The following is a 26,703-nucleotide window of genomic DNA, read 5'->3' on the forward strand; positions in this document are numbered from 1 at the left end:
GACGTGAAAGGTAGACCAGTATATAAGTATATACTATAGTATATATAAGTATATAAGAATTTCATAAGTTCTTTAATGGACTCTCTGGTGATCAATTCTATAATTACTTCCAGTTGAACCATTCCAAGTTCTAATTAATTCACCATCTAGTACACGCAGACAGTGAAAAACAAGACCTCAACTATAAAAAGACCATTGGGTACTAAGAAAAACTTGCCGTGGGTCTAATGTAAGTTAAAGGGTACCCCCCAATAAGATAGGCAAAATGCACTCACTTCCAGAATTTCATTTTTTTTTTCATTTTTTTACATTCTACGGGATTAAAAAATATGGCTCAGAGCAATTTTAGCCCGCACCCCCTTCCCTACCTCCTACCACCAAAACCGTAAATTTTTCGTTTTTATTTATTTTTAATAGAGACGCAATGAATTTAAATTTACACGCATAGTTGAAGCTGTAATAAAACTTAAAAGTCTATTTTTATAGATTATTAGGTTGAGTGTACATAACCTAAAAATGCATTTTTTTTTTTCGGAAAAAGCATATAACTATTTTTTGGAGGTGGTTGCAGGTCCAATCTTTTGTTTTGTGTATTTGATCAAAAACTATATCTATGATATTTTTCAGATTTTTTCGTATAGTGCGCCATCTTTAAAAATCCGAAAAACTGTTTGGTGATGAGGTTTTGGGGATTTTCTCAATTTTATATACTTTAAAATAGATTAAAGCAAAGTTTTTTTATAGGTTATATATACTCTTATTTAAATGAAGCCTTTAGAACATTTAAAAATTGGGCTAAACACCTTTAAAACTGCTTTCAGGATGTTTGGCGGGGTTAATCATATTTTTGACATCGACACAACCTGAATAAATTTTCTCATATTTTTACTTTTTATGTGCTTAAAACTTAAGATGCAGAGCAATTTTGTAGTAGAATGCAGAGCAAGCCTCAACTATGTGTGTAAACCTAACGAAAAATAAATAAAAACGAAAAAATTACTTTTTGGGGAAGTGGGAGGGGGGTTGCGAACTAAAATTTCGCTGTGTTATTTTTTTTTACGTAAAACGTAACAAAATTACTTAGGTTATATTAATCTCAAACAATATGATTAACCCGGCAAAAACCCTTATAAACCTTGAAAAAAACACGTTTTTTTGGAGGTTTAAAGGTGTGAAAATGGTTGCGTTTCGATTTAATTTGAGCTTCTTACCACTCCCTGACACGTGTTTCTGGGTCTTCCCGTCATCAGAGAGAGCTTGTAAGAAAACTCAAACTAAACCAAAACGCACCGGCTACTCGGCAATTATAGACAAAATAATTACCAGAGTATGCTACTAGAGACATCTAGTGATGAAAGATGAAGTTAAATACAATTATTACAATTATTACAAGTATACAATTTACTTTAATTGCTATCGACACATTTAACTTCGTTTAAAGGTGTGTTTCCTAAGTATTGAATGCCCCTAATGGCTTATTTAATTAAAAATATAAAAAACATTATCTGATTTATTTTGAAGACTATAAAATGGAGAAAATCCGCCAGAACCTCTAAAAATACAGTTTTTTGGATTACTGAAGATGACGCATCATATAGAAACATCTGAAAAAATCAGAGAAATAATTTTTAATCAAATACATAAAAAACATTGGATTCATCAAATACACAAAATAAAAAAAAAATGGACCTGCCGCTTTTTCGAACAAAAGATTTATTTTTAGGTCATGTACGCTCAACCTACGGGTTCATAAAAATAGACAAATTGCTCAGAGTCTTATTTTCTAATCACATAAAAAGTAAAATATAAGAAATTTTTTTAGGTTGTGTCAATCTCACAAAATATGTATAATTCCGCCAAAACTGCTAAAAACCGTAAGAACATGATTTTTTGGGGGGTTTAAAGTTGTTTCGCTTAATTCTTACATGTTTTAAACGCCTTATTTCGTTTATAGGGTATATAACCTATATAAAAAATCTTGATCTGATCTGTTTTGAAGTCTATAAAATAAAGAAAACCCCCCAAAATCCTAAAAACAGTCTTTAGGAATTTTGAAGATGACGTATAATACGAAAAAATATGAAAAAATCAGAAATATAGCTTTTGATCATTTCCACTAATAAAAAAAATTAGACCTGCAGCCCCCTCTAAAAAGTTATAGGCTTTTTTCGAAATAAAATGCATTTTTAAGTTATGTACACCCAACCTACGAGTCTATAAAAATAGATAAAATTGTAAAAGCCCTAACTGTGCCTGTTATTTTTTTTATATTTAAATTGATTGCATCTCATCTAAAAGACTAAAAACCAAAAAATTGACGTTTTTGGTGAAAAATTGCGCTGACACTTTAATTCTGGAAGTCAGAACATTTTGCCTATCTTAACGGAGTTACACTTTATAAAGGGTGATTCATTAAGAGGTACTTTTTTTGGTGGGTATTTGATTGGAGATCGTGCATGAATACTGTCAAACTGAGATTTCGCTTTTGTTCAGTATTGTTTGACATTTCATGATGGAAAGAGTTAGCCCGCACAGCGTCTAGAAATTTGCAGTTGGCAGCAGTTATTTTTCATGCGTTTAGAGCAATTTATGGTCCACATAATCGGCCTGCCGAACGAACAATTCGCTTTACGATTAGTAAGTTTGAAACCCAGTTTTCATTATTAAATAACACGCGACTAAATAGACCACATTCAGCACGTAATGAAGAATAGCGGCGATAACGGATAGTGTACTCGCAAAATAATGACGAATCGATTCGTCGCCGTTCTCACTAGCTTGGCTTGTCATATGCAACAACTTGGCGTATTTTACGTAAGGATCTTGGTTAAAAAGGATACAACATTTAATAAGTGCAAGAGCTGAAGCCGACCGACCTTCCAAGTCGTTACCGATTCAGTCGATGGGCTCTTGATAAGCTTTCAGAAGATCCACTGTTTTCCAGAAAAATTTTGTTTTCAGATGAGGTCCATTTTTGGCTTAATGGGTACGTTAATAAACAAAATGCCCGTATTTGTGGTAATGAACAACCCAAAGAGGTTCAAGAGTTGCCATTACACCCTAAAAAACAACTGTTTGGTGTGGTTTATGGGCTGGTGGAATCGTTGGTCCATATTTCTTTAAAACAGAGGCCGGACAGAATGTTACTGTGAATGGAGACCGTTATTTTGCGATGATAACGAACTACTTGGTACCTGAAATTGAAGCTCGTGGTCTGGGCGACATTTGGTTCCAACAAAATGGCGCCACTTGCCATACAGCCCGTGAAAGCATGGCTTTACTGCAAGAACGATTCGGTAAACCAATTATTTCACGCTTTGGACAAGTGAATTGGCCGCCTAGATTCTGTGATATCTCACCTCTAGACTCTTTCTTTTCGGGCTACCTAAAGTCCAAAGTCTACATGAATAAACCAGATACGATTGAGGTATTGGAGCCTAATATTACTCGAGTCATTGGTGAAATACCAATCGAAATGCTGGAACGAGTCAACGAGAATTGGAACTTCCGAATGAACCAACTTAATTGTAGTCATGGCCAACATTTAAAAGAAATTATCTTTACGAAGTAATTGTAAAGAATGGTTCTTTTGTATGATAATAAATATTTTCAAACAAAATTGATTTTTGTCATTGTTTTTTCTTGTTGAAAAAAGTACCTCTAAATGAATCACACTTTATAAGGAAGATAAATTAAATACGAGTTTGTTTTTTAAATACTTTTAATAATTTGCGTGGTTTCTTTTGAAAATAGAAGGCTTCGCAAAATAATGCTGTTTTAACTTGAACATCTTGACGAGATATCATAATATATTTTTATCCGTCGATAATGCGTCGAGTATTTATAGTTTTAAGGATGTTTTCTTTATCTCATTAATATCTTCTGCCTCAATTATTACTACAAATAACCTTCTTTTTACCATCCTAACCCTTGAAAGTTTAAGCCCTCATTCTAAGTAAAAAAAATTGACAATTTTAAGTGCTTATTTTAGGACCAGCACAATTTTGAAAATTTGCAATTTTTATTTGTAGATCCTGCAAAAATATTATGCAAAACTGTAAAACCGATCCTAATAAAATTTAACACACGTTTCTATCGTATTATATAATTTTCCTAGGCGTAATACAAGGGCTGTAAGTTATGTCTAAGGAATCAAAAAAATTTAAAGAAAAAACAACAAAAAAATAAACATTAAATTTTCAGCTAGTCGAATTTTACGTAAAATTAAAGAACAAACTTTTAGTTTTTATAAGTGTTAAAAGTAAAAATTTTCGATTTTTTTCAGATTTTATTAAATAAAAAATCAAGCACAAGATTTGCGACTGACCCATATTGTCATTATTGATACAAGGTACATTCTAAACTGAGTCCAGCAAAAAAATAGACACCCATGGAAAATGTTCATTATGGTCTGCTTTTCGACAGATTACGCCTGGACTATTGAGAACAAAGTATAAAACAAACAATATAATAAAACTGACAAACGACCAGGGCCAGGGAGACGCTCTATCATGCATCTTGTTCAACATCGTACTCGAGAAAATGCTGAGGGACACAACAGTCAATACACGAGGAACAATCGTTATTAAAAGCGTGCAAATACTAGCATTTGCAGATGATGTTGACATAATCGCAAGATCAAGAAGAAAAATCATAGAGACATACAACCAAATAGAACGAGATGCACAAAATAGTGGTCTTAAAATCAATCAGACCAAAACCAAATATATGCAGGTAAGTAAAAACGCAGAAGTAAGGCAGCCACAAAACATAACAATAGGACAATACAACATAGAGGGGGTAAAAAACTTTATATACTTGGGATCCCTAGTCACGTCTTATAATAACGTTACGGAGGAAGTGAAGAGGCGAATATTTATTGTACCACGTGCAAATAAATGTTACCATGGCTTAATTAGGCAAATAAGATCAGATAATGTCGCAAGAAAAACAAAATGCCAAATATATAAAACCCTAATAAGACCGGTACTCACATACGGCTTATAAACCTGGACACTCACTAAAAGAGAGGAAACGTTGTTAGCCACCTTCGAAAGAAAAATCTTGCGACACATATATAAGAGCACAAAACAAAACGGAATATGGCGAAGAAGATACAACTCTGAACTATACAAAAGATACCAGGATCCGGATATTATAACATTCATTTAAATAGGACGGCTGCGTTGGATAGGACATATAGAAAGAATGGAAGAAGGCGAAATACCAAACAAAATATTTAAATAGATGCCAGTAGGAAAAAGAACAAGAGGAAGACCAAAGCTGAGATACTTAGAACAAATAGAAAATGATATAACAACCTTAAAAATAAAAAACTAGAGAAAAAAAGCACGAAACAGATCAGAATGGAGAAGAATCCTGGAACAGGCCGAGACCCAAAAAGGGCTTGACAGCCAGTGATGATGATGATGATGAAAATTTTAGGAGAAAAATTCTTTTTTTTTTGTTAATTCACTGTCCTTTACTTTTAACTGAAATAAAAAATGTTTTTTAAGTTTTTACCTTACTTTAACCACCCTGATAATTTTGCACTCCCAAACTAATCTTATTTAGAAACGTTCCTGTTAGCTTAATTATCGAGCCAGCGGAATTAATAAAAATTATTTTTAAAATACCACAGTGTTCTGCTAGGTTTTTACAAATTGATTACCACTCTAGTAATTTTACACCCTCAACTAACCCATGTGGAAAGTCAACAATTCTTAGGTTAAAATTTAAGATGATGAAAAATCTATTTTTACAATTTTACTGTACTCTATCAATCAATAATTTTTGTTAGGTCAAAATTTATGGCAGTTTTTTTATATTTCACTGTACTCTACTTATAATTGAAATAAAAAAGTGTTGTGGTAAGTTGTTGCCACTTTCACCACCCTGATAATTTTCTACCACCAAAGCAATCTTATTTGGAAACGTTCCCGCTAGCTAAATATTCGAGCCGAATTAAAAAAAAAAAATTGTGAAATGCCACAGTGTTTTGATAGGTTTTTACAAATTTATTACCACCCTAGTAATTTTTCACCCCTTAACTACTCCTTGTGAAAAGTCAATATTAAGCTATAAAGCGGAAACTCGAATATTAATAAAAAATTTGAAATACCACATGATTCTGCTCGTGTTTTACTAATTTTTTTGCCTCTCAACTAACCCGTGGTAGCTTAGGTTAAAATAAAAAGTAATTTTTAAATACCATTTTGTGCAACAAAGCTTTTCCAATTCATTTACAACCTTCATAATTGTTTACCCCACTATAAAAAGCCAATAATTCTGCTAGATTGAATTTTGAACTGACAAAACAAAATTAAAAAAGATATTTTTAAAAATTTTTTTTGTATTGTACTTTTACTTCAACCTTTTACTATTTTTTGCTATCTTCATATTTTTTACCACACTGGGCGTAAATTCCGCACTTTAAGCTCTAATTTTGGGGGCGTAAAGTCATACTTTTTCGTCCGGTAAAAAAATGCACGTTTTCGCATTTCAAGAGTTGAAAATTAAGTCTAGACGTGATCGTGTGTAGATGAATGTGCACTGGTTTTTACTATTAAAAATTATTCAAAAACTATTGTACTCATCATAAAACACACTTAGAGACAGTACAGATGAACTATATGTGCAATTTATTGTCAAAATGTTGAATAATAGTGAAGAGAACGGTATCAATCTAATATCAGATCAATCTAAGACTGCAGCTTCCATTCCATAAAATTAAGTAAAAATGCGCTTTACTCATACAGTAAATGTTTTACTGTAATCTACTGGTAAGTACAGTAAAATTGTAAAAATATATTTTTATCATCTTAAATATTAACCCAACAGAATTATTGATTTCTCATAAGGGGTAGTTGAGGGGTGAATAATTACTAGTGTGGTAATAAATTCGTAAAAACCTAGCAGAACACTGTAATATATCATAAATATTCTTTTTTTGGAATTCTACCGTAACCGTAAGCCAGCAGAATTGCTTCCCTTAAGGGTGGTTTGGTGGTGAAAAATTATTAGGGTGGTAATAAATTACTCAAAAACGGGTGAAAAAATATGCCTTTGACAAAAAGTTTTTGTTCTGAATTCTGCTAGCTTGAACCTTAAGCCAGCAGAATCGCTCCCATTAAGGGTGGACTGGTGGTGAAAAATTATTAGGGTGGTAATAAATTAGTGAAAAATGGGTTAAAAATTTTACGTAGGTTAAATTGGATTCCGCTCATTTGTCCCCGCTATATATAAATCGCAGTAGCATGGATGCTGTTTCTACTTGAATTATGAAACCTACCATCTAGTGCCCTGCATGAATCTAACAGTACATTTCACAACAGTGCCGTATATATCATTTTTAAATTCTGTACGGCTCTATGCAGGATTTTCTATCTTTTTTTCTTTTAAACTATTAGTATTATAATTTTACGTCATTTTTATATAATAAATATGATAAATTAATATACTCTTTTGTGTTAGATACATTCATTTTTCAGATTTGCATTTAAGATAAGATAAGACGAATCATACAGATTGAGCTAGCCCCAAAGAAAGTTAGATTTTTTTGTTACACATTGGCGTTTATAGTGTGGTTTTATTGTCACAATCGGTTAAGTAAAATTACAGTTATAGGCGTTTTTCTTTTAAAAGGTTATTTCTCGCCTCTGTCTGTTATTTCATAAGACAGACCCGTACAAAATATCTTTCCCCTATATGCACACTATTTGACATATATTTACCTCAAATTGTATACTCTAATTATTTCTAACTATTTTTGACACATTTTTTTCAGTCCTTCCTGTTTTTCGCTTTCTTTTCCTTCATATTATGCTTTCGTTCTGTGTATTTTCTGTTCTTCTGTTTATTGTCGATCTTGCTATTCACATTGGCACAACAGGTATTTTGCTGTTTATTCTGTGCAAATGCTCTAACCAACTATGTTTCTCTTTTCTATAAACTACGTTATTGACTTCCTTTGTCCTTATTATTTTACTCCTAACTTTATCTATTCGTGAAACTCTTTTTACTCTTGTAACGTATTTATTTCCTGTTGTGTTGGCACCGTACTTACCAGGCTTTATTTTTCCTTAAAAACGGATATTTTTAGATAATAATAGATAAAACTTAGACTTAGATAAAAAATAGACAAAAATGTATTTTTGTATTGTATTGTATTTTTGCATGAAGAGGATTTTGTACAAAAATAAATTTATTTTCAACGCTAAACATTTGTTTGCTTTAAACATTTCAAAAGTTACATAAATATTAACAATCTTATTACCGTATAATAAAAAACTAATTTATTATAGCTTAAAACCTGTTACTTATTCTCAAAAAATATACTAAGTTTATAACTTCGAACATCATCAACAGCTTTTGACATTACATAAAAAATAATCCTCAAAGTAATTACAACTCTTCAATTCTCTAAATAATAAATTACCACTTACCTATGACGGTAACCAGAATCATAAGGCCCAGAACGATCGACAATACTCCCATGAGGATTAAATCTGATAAAGGTTCTCCTTCGCCGGTGTCGATAAATGTATCGTTCGAGGTAGAGTTTTCGAAGGTACTGGCATTTAAAAAACATGACACTTCCGAGCAATTTACCGTGTACAAAGATTCTAACGATGTTTCGTTGGTTGGAGTAGGAAACTGGAACATTACTAAAACAAAAAATTACACATTTAATATGATGTAGTTTGTGTACATGCTATTGATTAATCAGGTAAAACTAATATTTAATCATAAAAACAAACGATATAACTTTTATTAATAATTTAAACATATTTTATTAGTAACATTTTTACTCTTATACTACGAGATGACGCAAGAATTCACAACACAGATGGCAATGTATCTGAGGCAAAAGCGTAAAACACGGATAAATACAATTATTGTAAAAAAACAGTGCACATAGTGTAAAATGTGAAAGTTAAGACCCAAAATATTATTTATATTGCGCTGAAAGAACCAACGTTACAATTTGGTGCTATAAATCGAAAGCAAATTTAGAATCAACAACTAATACGACGATTGACAATTCTGACATTATTGTGTTTTGTATTTAAACTTATAGATGATAAAGGTACAATATAAAATATTTTCGCATAATATTGTAAAATACCAAAATTTTTAGCATTAATTTCTACGAAATGATCATTGAGTTTTAACGATAACACTGTTGCCAGGTTGTGGTCATAGATAGTTTATTAATTTCTATATTATTAATTCATGTACGGTTTAATAGTCGTATAATAACGAACTTGGTAAACTGTACAACTTGACAACGCTAACCACCAGAAAAAAATAGTAATGAGCTCATAAAGTTAGAGAGCAATAAAAATTATTAAGAAGTATTTATGTATTTTTATTTCTTTGGTGACTAAGGTTTGTCATTTGGAGTTGGTAAATGATTTAACTATAGAGGAATTTCTGAATTGTTTTAAAAGATTTATATCCAGAAGTGGTTTACCACGGGATATATATTCAGATAATGGTAGTAACTTTGTAGGGGCTAACAACCACCTTCGGGATTTATTTGCTTTTTTAAGGGATAAGGTAAATAAATGTACTTTCGCCAAATAATATTCGGAGTTTTTTATTAACTGGCATTTTATACAAAGCTACATATAAGTGTTTTGTGGAAGGCAGCTGTAAAATCGGCAAAGTATCATTTTAAAAAGTTGGGCACACTAGTCTAACATATGATTCAAATCCGATCGATGGGAATTTTCTGGAATTGAATTGACTCTTTCAGAAAATGTTAACGATTTTAATGATCTTACTTCTGGTCATTTTTTGATTGGCTGTCCATTGGTGGCTTAACCGTAAGAGAATATTCGAGACTTAAATCCAGGCCCTATTTAAAGGTTTTACTAATTAATATAAATTATGAAATATTTTTGGAATTAGTGATCCAAAAGTTATCTGGCTAATTTGCAGGAAAGAAATAAATGGCGATTTTTAGCTGACCAGATTAAACCTGGACAAATCGTAATTTTCCTTTTCTTTAAATGGCTTTTAGCAAAGGTAATGGAAGTGCATCCTGGAAAAGATGGTATTGTGCGAGTAGTGACTCTCAACATGAGTAGTAAACACATAATGAAACAGGCGGTAGCTAAAATTTGTGCGTTACCTGTAAATAACTGGCTATGGTTTAAGAGGACTTTTCGTGTTTGTTTTGGAACATTAGGTATTTGTTTATTATTATATGTTTATATTAGGTATTTGTGCATTGTTGTACCGCATTGTTATTATATAATAGGAACTTAAGTTACCTTGAAAGACTGTGATTTCAAGAAGGGGTGGCATGTTCGCTGAAATTCTATCATTCTATTTGAAATTTCATAGGACGGCCTTGCTTGCATGCAAATAATGTCTTCTAGCAAACTAGCTTGAGGGATTATCACTCCAATTGTTGAACTTAGATGTGTCAACCTCAACATGTTTTAACGGTTAAATGTAGGTGACTGTTTAAAAATGTTAATTTAAAAAAATGTGTCACATTTGTCTTCAAGAAATATAGAAAATAGAGGTTACACTATCCCACACTAGCTCCCAAAAATCACACTTTGTGTCGTCTTTTACCCGAATAGTATAGTGTGTCTATTTATTAGTTTTGCCGTATCCAAATAATGTTAGAAGAAAAACATGAAGACCTGTTGCTCTTTTTTTCCATCTTTTAAACATTTGCTTTATTAATGCTGTTGTAATGTATAATTCTTAAAATATTGATATTTTTGACATACTATGTGTATTGTATAATATAATATTAATTTATGCATGATTCATTGATTACCATCAACTGTTTGATATAGTAAAATACGACAAGCTAATGGATATATTAACAAATATTGAAATAAACACCTGTGAACTAACAATTATTAGCAATCTTTACTGACAAATGTCAACATCTCCTGAAATAATAGAGTCAGAAAATAAAAAAATAATAATTCCTGTTCCAAAGAAATCTGCACCTAAAATAATTAAAAAAGCTTTGAACATCGAAACTTCAATGAAACGTATAGAAGCCATTTTGTCATCAGCTACTACTCCTTACACACTAAAATACACAAAACTATGCGACTATATTACAAATGATATAGGTTCAAAGTTTTGTGAAAACGTAGCAAATGGTACACACAAACACAAACGACCGACGTCTTAAAAACAACATTTCAAGGATCTTAAAAAAGATACATGGAACAGACAACTCTTCTATTACTGAGGAAGAAAGCGACGGCAACTCTATCCAATAAACAAATTCATAGTTTAATGGAATTTGAATGGCTTTAACAGCAATATCGAAAACACTTTCTAATAATAATGAAAACTTTAAAAACTATGCACCATACATCAAAAATAGACCAGTTCTGCAAACAGCTAGCGGTGGTCTTGGCATCTTAGTGAAATCTACTATCGAGTCCAAAGAAATTCCGCTAGATACAAATCTGGAAGCTGTTGCAGTCTTAATAGTCCATCATTTCAAAACTAACATTTGTAGTGTATATTTACCACATCTGGAAGAATCCATATTTCCACACTTATTTGAGAGCGATCATCTACCAATTTTGATTACTCATATTAAAGACACAAACAATAATACAAAACCATATGAAACATGAAAATTAAAATCAGCGAACTGGGAAAAGTACACTAGTTTATTAACTGAACGAATGGAAGACTTTAAAATATTAGAAGATATAAACATCAAAATAATAAATTTTATGATATCCTAATAGATTCAGCCAGAAAAGCGATTGGAGAAACTAAAGCTACCACAAAAACACCTTTACCCTGGTGGAATATCGAAATAGAAACTACTTTGAAACAAACAAAACACTCCTTTAGTATATTGAAAAAACCCAATTCCAATACTAACTTAGCTAGATTGAGAGCGTCCAGAGAGCCAGATCCAGATTTTCAATCAAAAAATCTAAAAAGGAAAGCTGGGCCAATTATGTCTCATCAATAAATTCATCTTCACAATTAGTGATATTTGGCAGAAAATAAGAAAAATTAAAGGCTTAACCAAAATTAATCATATCGGTACTATTGCTATAGGTAACTTGATTACTTCAGATAAACTAGAAATTGTAGAAATCTTAGCTGATCATTATCAACTATATTCGAACAATGATCAATACAACTCTACATTCTTAAAACACAAAGAAAAAAACGAATTGTCACAAATCAAAATAGAAGATATTTTATGCCCTCTTAATATACCGATTACACTAGACGAGATAAACAAAAGCCCATGCTAAAAAAACCTCTTCGGGACCTGCTTATATTCCAACAATTATTGTTGAGAAAATACCTGAGACAGTATAAAATTTTAGTTGCCATCTTTAACAATATTTACACAAATAAAGCGTTTCCTTCAATATGGCGTCAAGCAATTATAATTCCTTTTTTAAAAATGAATAAGCCAAAAAACTTACCATCCTCGTATCGTCCAATATCTCTCACCAGTAACATTTGCAAAACAATGGAGAGAATATTAAGAAGTAAAAGACTGAAATGGTACTTGGAAACGAGAAAACTTTTTACTCCAATACAAAGCGGATACCGTTCAGATAGATCGACAGCTGATAATATTGTTGCACTAGAATCCGAAATTCATAAAGCATTTATAAATCAACAAAAAGTAATCGTAATATTTTTCGACATCAAAAAAGATTTTGACACAACATGGACGCAATATATCCTCAAAATTATGAAAAACTGGAAAATAGATGGTAACTTTCTCGCTTTTACCAAAAAACTTTCTTCAAAACAGGTCCATACAAGTAAAAATCTAAAGGATCCAGATCCAGGGAGAATGATACGAAAATCAAACATGGGGTCCGACAGGGATCTATATTATCACCCTTGCTGTTTAACATATACTTTGAGGAAATCTTTCAAGAAGCACTAGAGGATTTTAAAGCCGGAATTCGACTTAACGGAGAATGTATCAATAACATCAGATACGCGGATTACACGGTGGTATTTGCTGACAGTTATGAAGCCCTTCAAGAGGTAATCAATAGAATCACAGAATTGAGTTAGAGATATAACCTTTCACTGAATATTAAGAAAACAAAATGAAATCTTTAAGAAGAAACAGCAAATTGAAAGAATCAATGTGTATGGTCAACAAATAGGAAGAGTAAAACACCTGCCTTGGTACGAACGTCAATGAATATTGGGACCATTCCCTAGAAATGAAATATAGGATAAAGAAAGCATATAGGGTATAAGCATATATAGGATAAAGTTCAAAAATGGCTAAGCTATTCAAATGCCACGATTTATCAGTACCCATAAAAATCAGGATACTACGATGTTATATCTTTCCTATACTGTTGTACGGAGTTGAGTCGTGGACTTTCACAGTCGCTACCTGCAAGAAAATTGAGGCTTTGGAAATGTGGCCTTATCAACGAATACTGAAGATATCCTATACCGACCACGTTACTAACGAGGACGTTTTGCAATCTAGGAATGCAAAAAGGAAAAGAGTTGTTATTCACAATAAAAATAACCAAAATCGAATACCTCGGTCACATCATGAGGAACAGCGAAAGTTATGGGTTGCTACAATTAATTCTTCAAGGAAAAGTAAAAGAAAAACAAGGACCAGGAAGGCGAAGGATTTCCTGGCTGAAAAATCTACGTACGTGGTTCAACACAACAACCACAAATCCTTTCAGAGCAGCAGCTTGCAAAATATAGATTTGCATGATTCTCGCCAATATCCAAAACGGATGGGCACTACAAGAAAAGAAAGAATATTAATTTAAAAGAAATAAATAATTACTAAAAAATGTAAATCATATCTCTTAATTACACTGGTGACAAATGGCGACAGGCGACTACTTACGTCACATAAGTCACGTAACTACTTTAAGGTTAAAGACATCATGGAACAACACTTCCTAATTTGACTATTCGCACGAATCGGTCGGATACGGATTAGATGTAGTTAAATGCCAACCATGATAATCTGTCCTTATTTATTTTTTCTTAGTGTATAAATATATTTACATGATGTAATAGGTGGTACCTTACATATTTATAGATAAACAGTTTTTTGTCGATATTTAGTACACGAAAGAAATGGGGTACTTAAAAAAAAGGCACAAGAAGAAATTATAACATAAGCCTATATATAAAAGTTTTGTTATGGCATACTACTTATTTTATAATTTTTATTTAGGTAAATGTTGATCAACCCACTGTATGTCATTAAGAAACATTTTCCTTTATCTACAAATAAAGATTTACAAAAATGTTTATTTAAACGTTCTACATAAAATCTAAATATGTTCCTTAGCTAGCGAACAAGCAGGTAAATACTACTGCGATAATGGAATGCTTAACAAAATATTCGCGCAATTTTTATAGCTCGAAAGTCATTTGTGGTGTAAAGACATACTCGTCAGAATTGTTGACCTATTTTGTTATGTGTAATACAGAGCAATTCCTTAGATAATGTCACTTTCCAGTTTCCACTTTGCTACTTAGCTTAATGAGAACTTCATGTTGTTCAAATCTTTAACTCAGTGGCGGTTGAAAATATAAAAAAAGAAGAAACGTTCAAGCAGATAGATGATGAATACGGTAAAATAATTTTTTTTTGTTAAAAGAAAACAACACTGTAACGTTATAAACGTCATATGTTTTTTAGTTTTCTTAAAATAATTACTTTATTTTAATTTCTTTCAATTTCATTAATTTAATAACTTTATATTTTATGTTACTATCTTTATTTTAAAAATAGTTGGCGCTCAACTCTTCGATCTATTTTCCATTTAAATATTTTGTCCTAATTTAAATTTTAATTTTAATGTTCACTTAATATTCTAATTCCTTATATTCAAACCATATTAGGTTCTATGGAACAATATAAAATTTCTATGCCCAATTTCAGTCGACAAAGTATCTGTCAGTTGGCAACTCTGTTCTGTCATTTCACTTAAATTCTATGGAAAGGGTAATTGTTCATCCTTTTATCTATAAAAAGACATGTGTCAGTTCAAAATTCAATTATATATTAAACATTTTCCTGGGATGACTACATTTTATATTTATAATTGGCCGATTTTTTTAATCTACTTTTTTATGTGTATATTTTTAAACAATGAGCAGTTAGTATCTTTAATGTAACTTAAATAATTTATTTTAATAATAATTATATTCATTAAATGCCAATTTGCTATTTTATAATTAATATTGTAATTAATTTTAATCTTTTTATGGCAAGGAAATATTTAAAACATATGCAGTCGCTAACTCAAGATTTATTGGTTTAGTTTTTTGGCCTAAAATAATTTTTTCCTATTCCGCCTTGTTGGGTGGAATCAACTTATAAACCTTATGATGCACCATACAGAGGGATAACAACTGCAGCAGTATTGCAGATATGCAGAACTAGATAGCTGCTTAGAACCACCACTTGTCTTCGATCCTGTCATCTAAGCCACCTACCTTAAAGCTAGTCATTCAGCTACAACCCATCCAGCTAACATTAAAAGCCATCAGCAAGTTATTCTGTGAAGCAATAAGTATCAATTTCAAATTTATGTAAAGCTATAGGTAAAATTGGTTTTGTTTCTAATTTAATATTAAAATTTAAATTTTATATTTTTTATGTTCAATAAATATTATTGGTTTATATCTTAGTTTATTTGTCCCAGCCAAACCTATTTTTCAGATTTACATTTTTATATAAGACTTTCTCACATCTGAGAGACTGAGCTAGGCTAGTCCTAACAATTGGCTCCCAAAGAAAGTTGTTAGTTTTATTGTTATATTCTGGGTCCCAGTTTTCAGAGGCAGTTATATTGTTAACCATTTGGCACCCTCCGTTTCCGATGGCTCGTTTGATTGTTACAGCACACCAAATCCTACGATTAACTAAGATCTTTAATTTAACACCTTCTACAAGATTTCTGCCCTGGGTATTCTCATGGTTCAACTTAAAAACTAAAAATTGATTTTGCATACTTGACTAATGTAGCTAGGTTCACTCCTTGTAACTAGGTCGCCCAAATTTACATTCATCCTTATCACACAAGTTCTAAAGTTTTTTAATATGTTTGATCCAGCGAACTAGATCAGGATTATTTAGCAGTTTTACATTTCACGTTATATAGTTTATACGCAATAACTTTATTTATCCTGTAATTGTTTCCATATAAGTTTCTCACATAAGTTTTTGTTGTGGATATACCACGGAACGTTAATTATATTCCTTAGTACTCTGTTTTTGACTCTTTGAAGGCAAGCAAAGATACTTTTACTAATATAGCCTCATGTGTGTAGACAATAGGATACAAGTGGTAAATCTTTCTTGACATAATAACCGAAATTTTATAATAAAAACTTTAATAGGTGGAATTTATACGAAATGTCAAAAAATATAATTATGAACAAATTTAGAATGTATTGCTAATTATGGTAGTATGATACATGTTTATATTTAGAGTGATTAATGTCATAAAATTAAATATAATTTGAACTGAGAAGTTTCTGAAACTTTTGGCTTAGAGCGTGTTTAATTTAGATATTTTATACTAAATCAAATAAAATTTAATTGTAATGATATTTATATTTTAGATTTGTTGTACATTTCAATTTTCAATCAAAAAATAGTTTTTAAACAACTCTGAAAATTAATAATGAACATAAACTTTAAATAAATATAATTAAGGATGGGTGTTAATACCAATTTAACTGTTGACATACTTGGCCTCGATTTTATAGGCAGCAGAAATGTTTGACATATAATTCCAAGAGATGTTGTTATGCAGTTAAGTTGATATTAAGTTCTGATCTTTCTGTGCTTATTATAGTCAATTAGAGATGAAGTGTCTCTGACTTTCTATTAACTGAATATTTTTGGTATAGTCTTGTCTTATTTCTTACTTATTTAAGTAATTATAAACAGATATTGCTACATTTTATTAATAAATCTGCTACCCGTTTCCTTATTTATTCGGATGAAGGCTGCTTCTTTGATTTTTGTTTGCTGTGTATTTCTTTCATAACAATTAATGCATCTTTTCACTGGATTGCGCTCATTGTTACAAAACTGTTGAGATCTGTCAAAGTCTCTATTTTTAATATATGCTTATTTATCGTAACACTTAAAGTTTTTCCCAGATAAAAATGGTTACATTCGCAAAGTATCTTATAATTTCAGTTTTTGATCACTCCTGGGTGTTGTTAAGTTTGGTTTTAGAAAGAACAGATGTGTTGGTTATTTTAAATATTGTTGTGATATTGTCTTGATTCGCTATCCCTTTTAATTTTTGTTATAAACTATTTAAATATGTAGTGTAAATTCCTTTTTGTGAGCATTTCTAAATCGTTTTTGATGTTTTGTTATTTTTCTTGATTTGATATTACAAAAATATTTATTTCTGAATAAAACAATATAATTATTTTTCCTGAATTTCGTTTTCGTTGGAGCAGGTATTTTTTGCTCTATAATAAATGTAGTGATTTGATAATTCCCTTTTTCATAATTATTATGTTTTGGTTTATCTCATAGTTTAAATATTTTTTGGTCTAGGTTGGTTTCTTTATACTTTAGTTACATATCCTATATTATGCAAATATAAATTTAATTAGTTTTTAAATCTTACCCATGATGATGTCAGTATGGATGGTAATTGGCTATTTTTAATCTCAAATAAGACAAATTTTACTGTAATTTCCTTTTAAATAAATAATCCACAATATGAAGTTAAATCCACATCCTGTTCTTAGTTTTATTCTATTTCAGGATACCAACTTTATTGTTTTAATTAAATTGATTACATATCTACAAGGGTTAACCTCTCTGTTATTTTTACAATTAAAAATTTAAAATTAAATTTACTTAAATCATTACAGATAGTTTATATAGACTGACAATTATTGGTTTTCACTATTGTATTCAATATTTAGTTCGGGTAATATTTAATTACCAAATGTTTTTTAATAGGTGTGAAATTGTATATATGCTATATTCAGTTTCTGACACAATTAATTATTGTAACGTTAGATTAATTTAGTCTTTATAAAGAGTATGCCAATAATATTCATAAAATAGATTACAATGTTTATTTAAATAGATTTAAGTATTTAGAGACTATATAAAATTTAGTTATATTTACTTTACATAATTAAAATTGATTGCTATATTTAAAATACTAATAAAAAGAAGAAGAACTGTCATACTTTAACCTTCAACTACATTAATAATTCAGGCTGTTTTATGCCCTTATTATTCCCATTGCTACATACGCAGCTGAAACATAGACTCTCAAATCGATAGGAGTAAGATTCAAAGAAATAAGCATTTTGACGACAATAACGGTGATACCACGAAAAATGATAATAAACCACATAAGCTAAGTTAAATCTCATCTTCTAAAAGATGTATTCTGCCCTGTTAAAAATAAAAGTCGTAACTGACAAAATCCCTATTTTGAGATATTCGATATTTTAGATTTGATTAATTGCTATCAACTGTAATGACTCATTAAAAATCTTGTTACAACAAAACAAAATATTTTTTGATTACAAATTTAATAAGTGCGTGCAATTTTCTTTCAGAGTATTTGAAATTCGACTTATGATAGATACGACATTTAATCCTAAAAAATCATAAAAATAAGGTAAAGTAAAAAGTCTTATCTTAATACAAGTTATAGTTTATTTAGATAAACATAATAAGAAAGTCATAATCAGTTTTTTTAATCCTCTAAAGCTCCTGGTTCCATTGAAGTTGGTAAATTATTCCAAAACGTTTGTCTGATTTTAGGCATGTGTCTACACAGTTTGGATATAATTAGTTATTTTATTTCAGTCGTTATGCCTCTAGGAATAGACTTGGGTGAAGGTTTTGTCATTCCCTGTTTTGCAATCTTTGCATTTAGAATGTTTACTTCGCTTTCTGTCTCTGAAGTGAAGCTAGTTTTATACGAAAAAGTATATTTACCTCTAGAAAAATTTACTTGGACCATTTAATTTAGGTATGGCCTGGGATTAATTTTATTCAGTTTATATGCAGAAGTTGTAACGAGTCCGTTACCTAAATAATCGTTTACCTTTTTTTTGTGACTGGAATCTTTTAATTTAATTCTAAATTAAATTCATATTGAAATATTCTTAAACTAAATATTTAAATAACTCCCAGTAAATCTTATTTTCTAAGGTTGGCATTAAACTGCGCCCCCAGTGGCAAGATTCTGAAAGTACATTCATTCTAAGACGTGTAGGACCTTAACGCTGACTTGTCAACTGGATGTGATCGAAAGAGGATCGATTCGATCAGAGTAATTGCGGCTGGGAGTGCCACTTTTTCCCGAATTTAGTTTAAGTTTATTTTATTGTGAAGAGCTGTTTATTTTAGAAGAAATCATTTGAGTTATTTTGTTGTTTTGTACGAGGATATTTTCAGTTGGATCACCCTAGCCGCCTACTCCAAGAATCCAGTTGCAAGTCAGGGGAAGAATTTTTTTTAGTTTTGGGGTTATCCTTACTTAGGACAAGGGGAAGAAATTTCAAGTTTATTTATGGAAATTAAGAAGAATTTTAGTTGGAATTATTTGTCCAATAGTACCTGATCCAGGGAATCTAGGTTTGGTATCTTTTTACCACCTGAGTCTAGTTCTCCACCGGATCATCTTCGAGGGAAACCTACGGAAACCGGCAGGAAGAACTTACTTTTATTTTTGTTATCATTCAATTATTTTAAATAACTTTTGCTACGTCCTCTTCAAGGTTTTAACTTTTGGTTTCACTTTAATTTAAAAATATCCTTAATAATAAATATCTTCAATTTTTTTAAAAACTTTTATCATTGTAATTTAATTTAATTATTTATTGTCTACCAAGGGATGAGGTTATAACTCTCCCTTGAATTTCTCTTTGTTAGGTTATCGTGTGCACACATATCCGGAGAATTTTCACTTAAAACCCTAAACAATTATTGAACGAAAACTAAACTATTAGTGAGTAGTATATAATTATATTTATTATTTATACATTATTATTGGGTATGACTTTTGTCACGATTTGAAATTAATAGGTATATCAGGGGTAAATTGTTTTATAATTATATTCAGGGATTTTACTGTAAATATAGCTATAGTTAACTGTACATAAGAGGTGGTGGTTTAGTATATAAGCATTTAAAATAGTTGTACCTAGGTTTGGTAATTATTAAAGTTGTGGTTAAAATTTAATATTTCAATTAGTACCTATCTTTCATATTTCAGCAATACAAGATATTCATTAGAGCAACTTTTATGTTTCATCTGTTTATTTCTTGGTGGTTTTCTGGTCATTAGTTCTTATATCTTACGGTCTCTGTAGGGCATGCAAATTGGCCGAATCCTTCTTTGAGTGTCAAGTGGTCATTCTCCTGCATAGTCGCTAGCCAACACTTAATTCTGCTATATTTTAAAATTCATATTTATTCTTTATTTATTTCTTTTACATAATTTATTTCTATCTAATCCCTTCCATCTTCTGTTATTCCACATATTAGTTCGTTGGTGTATCAAGGTACATTTTAGAGTTTACCCTTTTGTTACATTAACATATTTTTGTTACATTGGCGAGCCAACGTGGTGCCTATTTTCACTTCAGACCGTACATTCTGTAGTATATTTCTCTTTGCAAAATATTCTTTATTATTTCTAGTTTGTTCCTGTTGCTCTTTGTTCATTTTTTTTAACTTCTTTATTTATTTATTTTTCCTTATTAGATTTACATTTATAGGTATACTTGTATTGCTGTAGGTTACTTACATTCATATTTAAACCCTCACCTTTTTAATCTCATTGTGTACAGTTAACAACTTATTCTACTATTATTGAACTATAAAATTTAATAATTTAGATATTACTATTTTTTTTATATAAATATTAGCCAATATTGGTGGGTTTTTTATATTCAATTATTTGTTAACCATATACTTGTTGAAACCATTGTGTGGCTTCAAGGTATCAAATTTATATTTACTTAGCTCTACTTAACCATTTTGAAATTTTTTGTGAATAACTTTAGATTATTCTTGGATTGATTTTGTGGTGTGTTGGTACATATATACTCACATTTTTTTTGGAAACTTTAGATTATTCTTCGATTGACTTTGTGGTGTGTTAGTACATTATTACTTTTTTCTATCCTATCTAGTCATTTATTAGCCTATTTTTTTTTTGTTTTCATAATGTCTGCATTTAAGGTAGAACATTTGTTAGTGAAGGAATTGGATTACAAGTTAAGGATTAGGGACATCAATATTGATGAGTCTTCCAATGTGGATTTAAAACGCAAACTATTGCGCGGAGCTTTAAGGCAAGAAGAAGGAAACAGAAGCTTTCGACAAATTTCTGCCACAAGTATTCCTTTTCTAGAGCAACAAGAAGAGATTGATGAGACTGTGGATGATTTGGCTAAAAGGATATACGATTTTAGAGGGACTGTCCAAGATAGCCTATACTCCAGGCTGATATCACGTCTAGCTCATGTCTCAGGCCGTGTTCATTTACTGTCGTGTTCGAATGAGGAGCAGCAATCTTATAAACGCTTAATTTCAATCCGAATTCTTAGCCTAGAGGGTGAACTTGATTCACGAGTAAATCCAATTGCTACTTCAACTCCTATTTCTTCTGTCCAAGCAGCTAACTCATTTCTACACCCCAAACCTATTCAGGTATATAAATGGGGCATTTCGTTTTCTGGTGAAGGTCATTATCACCAAGTAATTTCCTTTTTGGATAGGGTGGAATGTCTTCGTGTATCGAGAGGAGTGAGTGAAGATGATCTTTTTGCAGCTTCTGCTGAATTGTTTACAGGCGCAGCTTTTACGTGGTTTAGAAACAATCGCAATAATTTTTCTAATTGGTCTGATTTGGCTCAGAAACTTAAGTCTGATTTTCTACCATATTCATTTCAAGATGACCTTCTAGACCAAATCAAAAATCGTAAACAGAAGCCAAATGAGTCTGTTACGATGTTTATCAATAACATTTTGGGTATGTGTAGTCGCCTTGAGACTCCTTTAACAGATTCTGCAAAAATTAGAATTATTCTGAAATGTCTATTGCCATTTTATCAGCAACAATTAGCTTTAGTAGACATCAACAGTATAGCAGACATAACCGAGAAGTGTAAACGTTTGGAGGAAACCTTATCTTGGTCTTCGCAACCTCCAACCACTTCCAAACACTCTTCTGACTCTTTCGGTCACCAAAATTCTTTTAGACACCGTTCTTGGCAACCTAAGGGCCCTGGGCGTAATATTTCAGTTGTAACTTCTGTAGTGTGCTGGAATTGTCGTGAGTCTGGTCATACTTTTTATGATTGCAGCATCCCTCGCACCCGTATTTTCTGCCACGGTTGTGGTAGGGAAAATACCCTCAAACGAAATTGTTTTAAGTGTTCGGGAAACGAACGATCGGAGGTCCGTCCCCTGAGCGTTTCTCCGTCCACACCCCCATCAGGGAATCAAACCGTTACATCAAGCGAAGTCACTGGTCCAACCACGTCAAGCCACCCAAACCCGTCTTCCAGTCGGAAAGGGAAAGGGGTTTTCCCCAAAAAAACCAACACACACCACACCAAGTCATTCCAAGAAGTAACTTCTCAATATAATACATTTGATTTGCATAGATTATCTTCCCCAAATATCTCCCCAAATTTTAGTAATAAACATAATAGTAGCAGTGTAGTAGTTCCAGTATCTATACCAGAGTTTACCACAATTCAGGAGGATTCTTTTATTACTGATTATTCTTGTTTGCCTATCGTATCCTCTGATTGTGTTAGTAGAGATAATAAGTTTAGTTTAGTACCATTTAAAATTTTTGACCAATCAGATAATGATTGTTTTGATTTGAATTCGTTATTAGTGAGAAAACATAATGATAATAGACCTTATCTTCCTATTAAGATTTTAGGACAATCTTGCTTAGCTCTTTTAGATAGTGGCTCGAACATTTCTGTGATAGGTTCACATTCATTAGCTTTACTGAAAAATGCTAAGGTTTCCATTATGCCCATTTCTTCTCTGCAAGTGTCTACTGCAGATGGTACAGTTCAGTCTATTACAGGCAAATTTGAAACCGAAATCACAGTAGCAGATTTATGTAAGCAAACTACATTCTATATCATTCCTTCAGTTCAGAATTCCATAATTTTAGGTATGGATTTCTTAAATGTTTTTAATAGCACACTCAATTGCTCAAATTTTTCCTTTTCTATTTCTCAATTTAATCTGTCCTTACTTAGTGCTATTCAGGATTTTACTAGTTTATCTAGTTCCGAACAAAGGCATTTAGAGAATATGATCTGTAAATTTATAACTCTTTCGTCGAAAGACAAGTTAGGTCGTACATCCTTAATATCTCACACTATCGAGGTGGGAGATACCACACCTTTTCGACAATACCAGTATCCTATTCCTCAGGCTTGGCAAGTTGACTTAAAAAAGGAAATTGATTCCATGTTAGAGTTGAAGATCATTGAACCTTCCACGTCTTCTTACTGTAGTCCTTTGTGGTTAACCAAGAAAAAGGATGGATCTTTTAGGGTTTGTTTCGATGGTCGAAAGTTGAATAATATTACTACAAATCGGGATGCTTATCCTATTCCCCGAATTGACGTCATTCTAAGTAAACTCCAGAATGCTAGGTATATTTCTTCTATCGACCTATCTAAAGCTTTCTTACAAATTCCTTTAAGTGAGGAAAGTAAAAAGTATACAGCGTTTGCAGTTAGTGGGAAAGGATTATTTCAGTTTGTCACTATGCCTTTCGGTCTTGTTTCAGCTCCTCAGACAATGTGTCGTCTGATGGACTTAGTCATTGGTCCTCAGTTAGAGCCCTATGTTTTTTATTATTTGGATGACATTTTGGTTGTCACTCCTGATTTTTCTCTTCATATGGACATTTTGGATAAGTTGTTTTTACGTCTCAAAGAGGCTAATTTAACTATTAATTTAGATAAATGTCAGTTTTGTCGTCCTAGTCCTAAATTTTTAGGCTATGTACTCGATAGTAAAGGTTTAAGGACTGATCCTGATAAAGTTACTGCTATCAAGGATTTTCCTATACCTAAGACTACTACCCAAGTCCGTAGGATATTAGGCATGTGTGGATATTATCGTCGGTTTGTGCCGTCTTATTCTACTTTGTTGTCCCCACTTACAGATCTCCTTAAAAATAGGAAAAAAGGCCAAACTATTACATGGACTTCAGAAGCCGATGATGCTTTCCGGCGTATAAAAGAAGCTCTTACTAGTGCACCTGTCATGACATCTCCGAATTTTAAAGAGGATTTCTATCTCATGACAGATTGTTCCAACACTGCTTCAGGTGGTGTACTATTTCAAATGAAGGATGGTTCGGAACATCCAATAGCTTATACCAGCAAAAAGCTCAATACAGCACAGAAAAATTATTCCACCACAGAGAGAGAACTTCTTGCAATTACCCATGGTCTTGATGCCTTTCGGTACTATCTTGAGGGTCGTAAGTTTACTATCATCACAGATCATAGTTCTCTATTATGGTTACATTCCATGAAAAATCCGTCACAACGTTTGTCCCGTTGGATTTGTAGGCTTTCTGTCTTTGATTATAATATTGTTCATCGCAAAGCCAATGGTGTTGTGGTTGCAGATGAGTTGTCACGTACATTCGATATCAATCTTTTAGATCTGTCCACTTTATCTCCAGATCATTGGTATCGAACTATGATTCATAATGTCACCCAAGAACCTACTAGATATCCTGATTTCAAGGTAGAGAATAATATCCTTTATAAACATGTAATCAGTCCAGTTGAATCTTTATCGAATATGTCTGATTGGAAAATAGTAGTCCCAACCGCAAATAGGGATGAAGTCTTGAGAACTTTTCATGATGATGTGACATCAGGTCACTTTGGTTTTTATAAAACATTTAGTAAAATAGCTGAGTTATATTACTGGCCTGGTCTGCGCAACTCAGTTAAGAAATACATCTCTAGATGTAGAGTTTGTGCAACATGCAAGCCGAGTAACCTACCTCAAGCTGGATTAATGGGTTCGTTTAGGAACATTAATTTTCCTTGGCAAATGATCTCTTTAGACCTTATTGGACCGTATCTACGTAGTTATTCAGGTAATACGTATTGTTTGGTAGTTGTAGATTACTTCACCAAATTTCCTTTAGATTGCCCTCTTCGTAAGGCTACAACTCCAGCTATTTTGAAGTTCTTAGAGGAGCAAGTGTTCTTACTATTTGGTATTCCCCAAATAGTATCATGTGATAATGGTCCGCAATTTATTTCTGAAGCCTTTAAAGATCTTTTAAGTAAATATAAGGTCCAAAAGATATTCTACAATGCAGCTTATCATCCGCAAGCTAACCACACTGAACGTGTAAATCGTAGCATTGTTACTGCTCTTCGATCTTACACTTACACTGATCATAGAGCTTGGGATCAGTACATTCATTCAGTTGGTCAAACCATTCGAACTTCTGTTCATGAAACCACTCAGTGCTCTCCAGCTTATGTTAATTTTGGTAGGCATGTTTCATTGTCAGGTGATTATTTCGGTTTAATTTCTGAAAATTCAACAACTCTTCCTCAAATTTCTGAGAAACTTCACCGTATGGAAGATCTCCAAAACTTACCTCCAATATTCGCTGACATTAGGAAGAAGTTGAAAGCTTCTTACCGTAGAAATCAGCATCAGTATAATTTGAGGAAACGAGATTTGCGATTTTTTGTGGGCGATCGAGTTTTGAAACGGAATTTTGTAAAATCAAATAAAGGTGATGCCATTTCTGCTAAGTTTTGTCAGAAATATGTTCCCTGTACTGTCGTTAGGGTAATATCTCCTTTAGTATATGAATTAAAAGACAATTCGACAAATAGACGAATTGGTCAATTTCATATAAAGGATTTACTCCCTGATAATACAACAGATGAGGCAACATCTTCATCTTCAGAGGAAGATTAACCTAATGTCTATTAAGCTAACCTATTCCTTTAATTGTTATTGTTTTGGCTCGGTTTGGTTACGATTTGGTATTTTCTTAGATTTTTGTTATTAATCACCAGATTTGGTATACCTACAGCTTATACTTTGATTAGTATCTGTTTATAATAAGTTAAAATTATTAAGGCCATTAGAGTGTTTACTTATATTAGATGTTGCACTGGTATGGAACTAAATATTGTAATGCTACTATACGGTGCTATATGTTTATGTGTTGTTATAACCTATGTTCTCATTTTACTTACTTGTTTTGTCAGGTTGGAAAGAATGTTGTAATTTTTTTTATGGATTTGATTCGGTTTATTGGTCATGCTCAAGTTATATAGGAACATGTATCTGGATTTGCTATGTGGGATGGTTTTTTTATCAGTCATTAGGAATTTATATAGATAATCAGTATGCATAATTTTAGTACACTCCTATATTATATAGACTATTCTGCCTGTGTATATGTGACTGAATATGTGGGTTCGAAGTTTTAGTTCAATTAGAGGCCTCAGTTGTTCAATGAATTTCGGAATTCACCATTTTCATGACAAGTTGTACAGTTATCTAGGCAGTAGAACGTCTTCCATAGATAGTAAATTATCGTTAATATTAATTAGGATTTGAACATTTAGCTTTAATCCTTAATATTTTCAGACTTTGGTCTAATAACAGAATTG

The 26,703-nt window shown here is 31.7% G+C and overlaps 1 protein-coding gene across 2 annotated transcripts in view; it reads right to left on the reverse strand.

The window, feature by feature from the left end:
• LOC140441434 (5-hydroxytryptamine receptor-like) overlaps nt 1-26,703 on the reverse strand; it is a 2,088,213-nt gene that overhangs the window by 511,575 nt on the left and 1,549,935 nt on the right. For both annotated transcript variants that reach the window (XM_072532163.1, XM_072532164.1), the window contains one exon: nt 8,445-8,666. In XM_072532163.1, coding sequence (XP_072388264.1) covers nt 8,445-8,666 — 222 coding nt within the window. The remainder of the gene's footprint in view (nt 1-8,444; nt 8,667-26,703) is intronic.

The sequence above is a fragment of the Diabrotica undecimpunctata genome, chromosome 5, assembly GCF_040954645.1.
Source record: "Diabrotica undecimpunctata isolate CICGRU chromosome 5, icDiaUnde3, whole genome shotgun sequence".
NCBI classification, from domain to species: domain Eukaryota; kingdom Metazoa; phylum Arthropoda; class Insecta; order Coleoptera; family Chrysomelidae; genus Diabrotica; species Diabrotica undecimpunctata.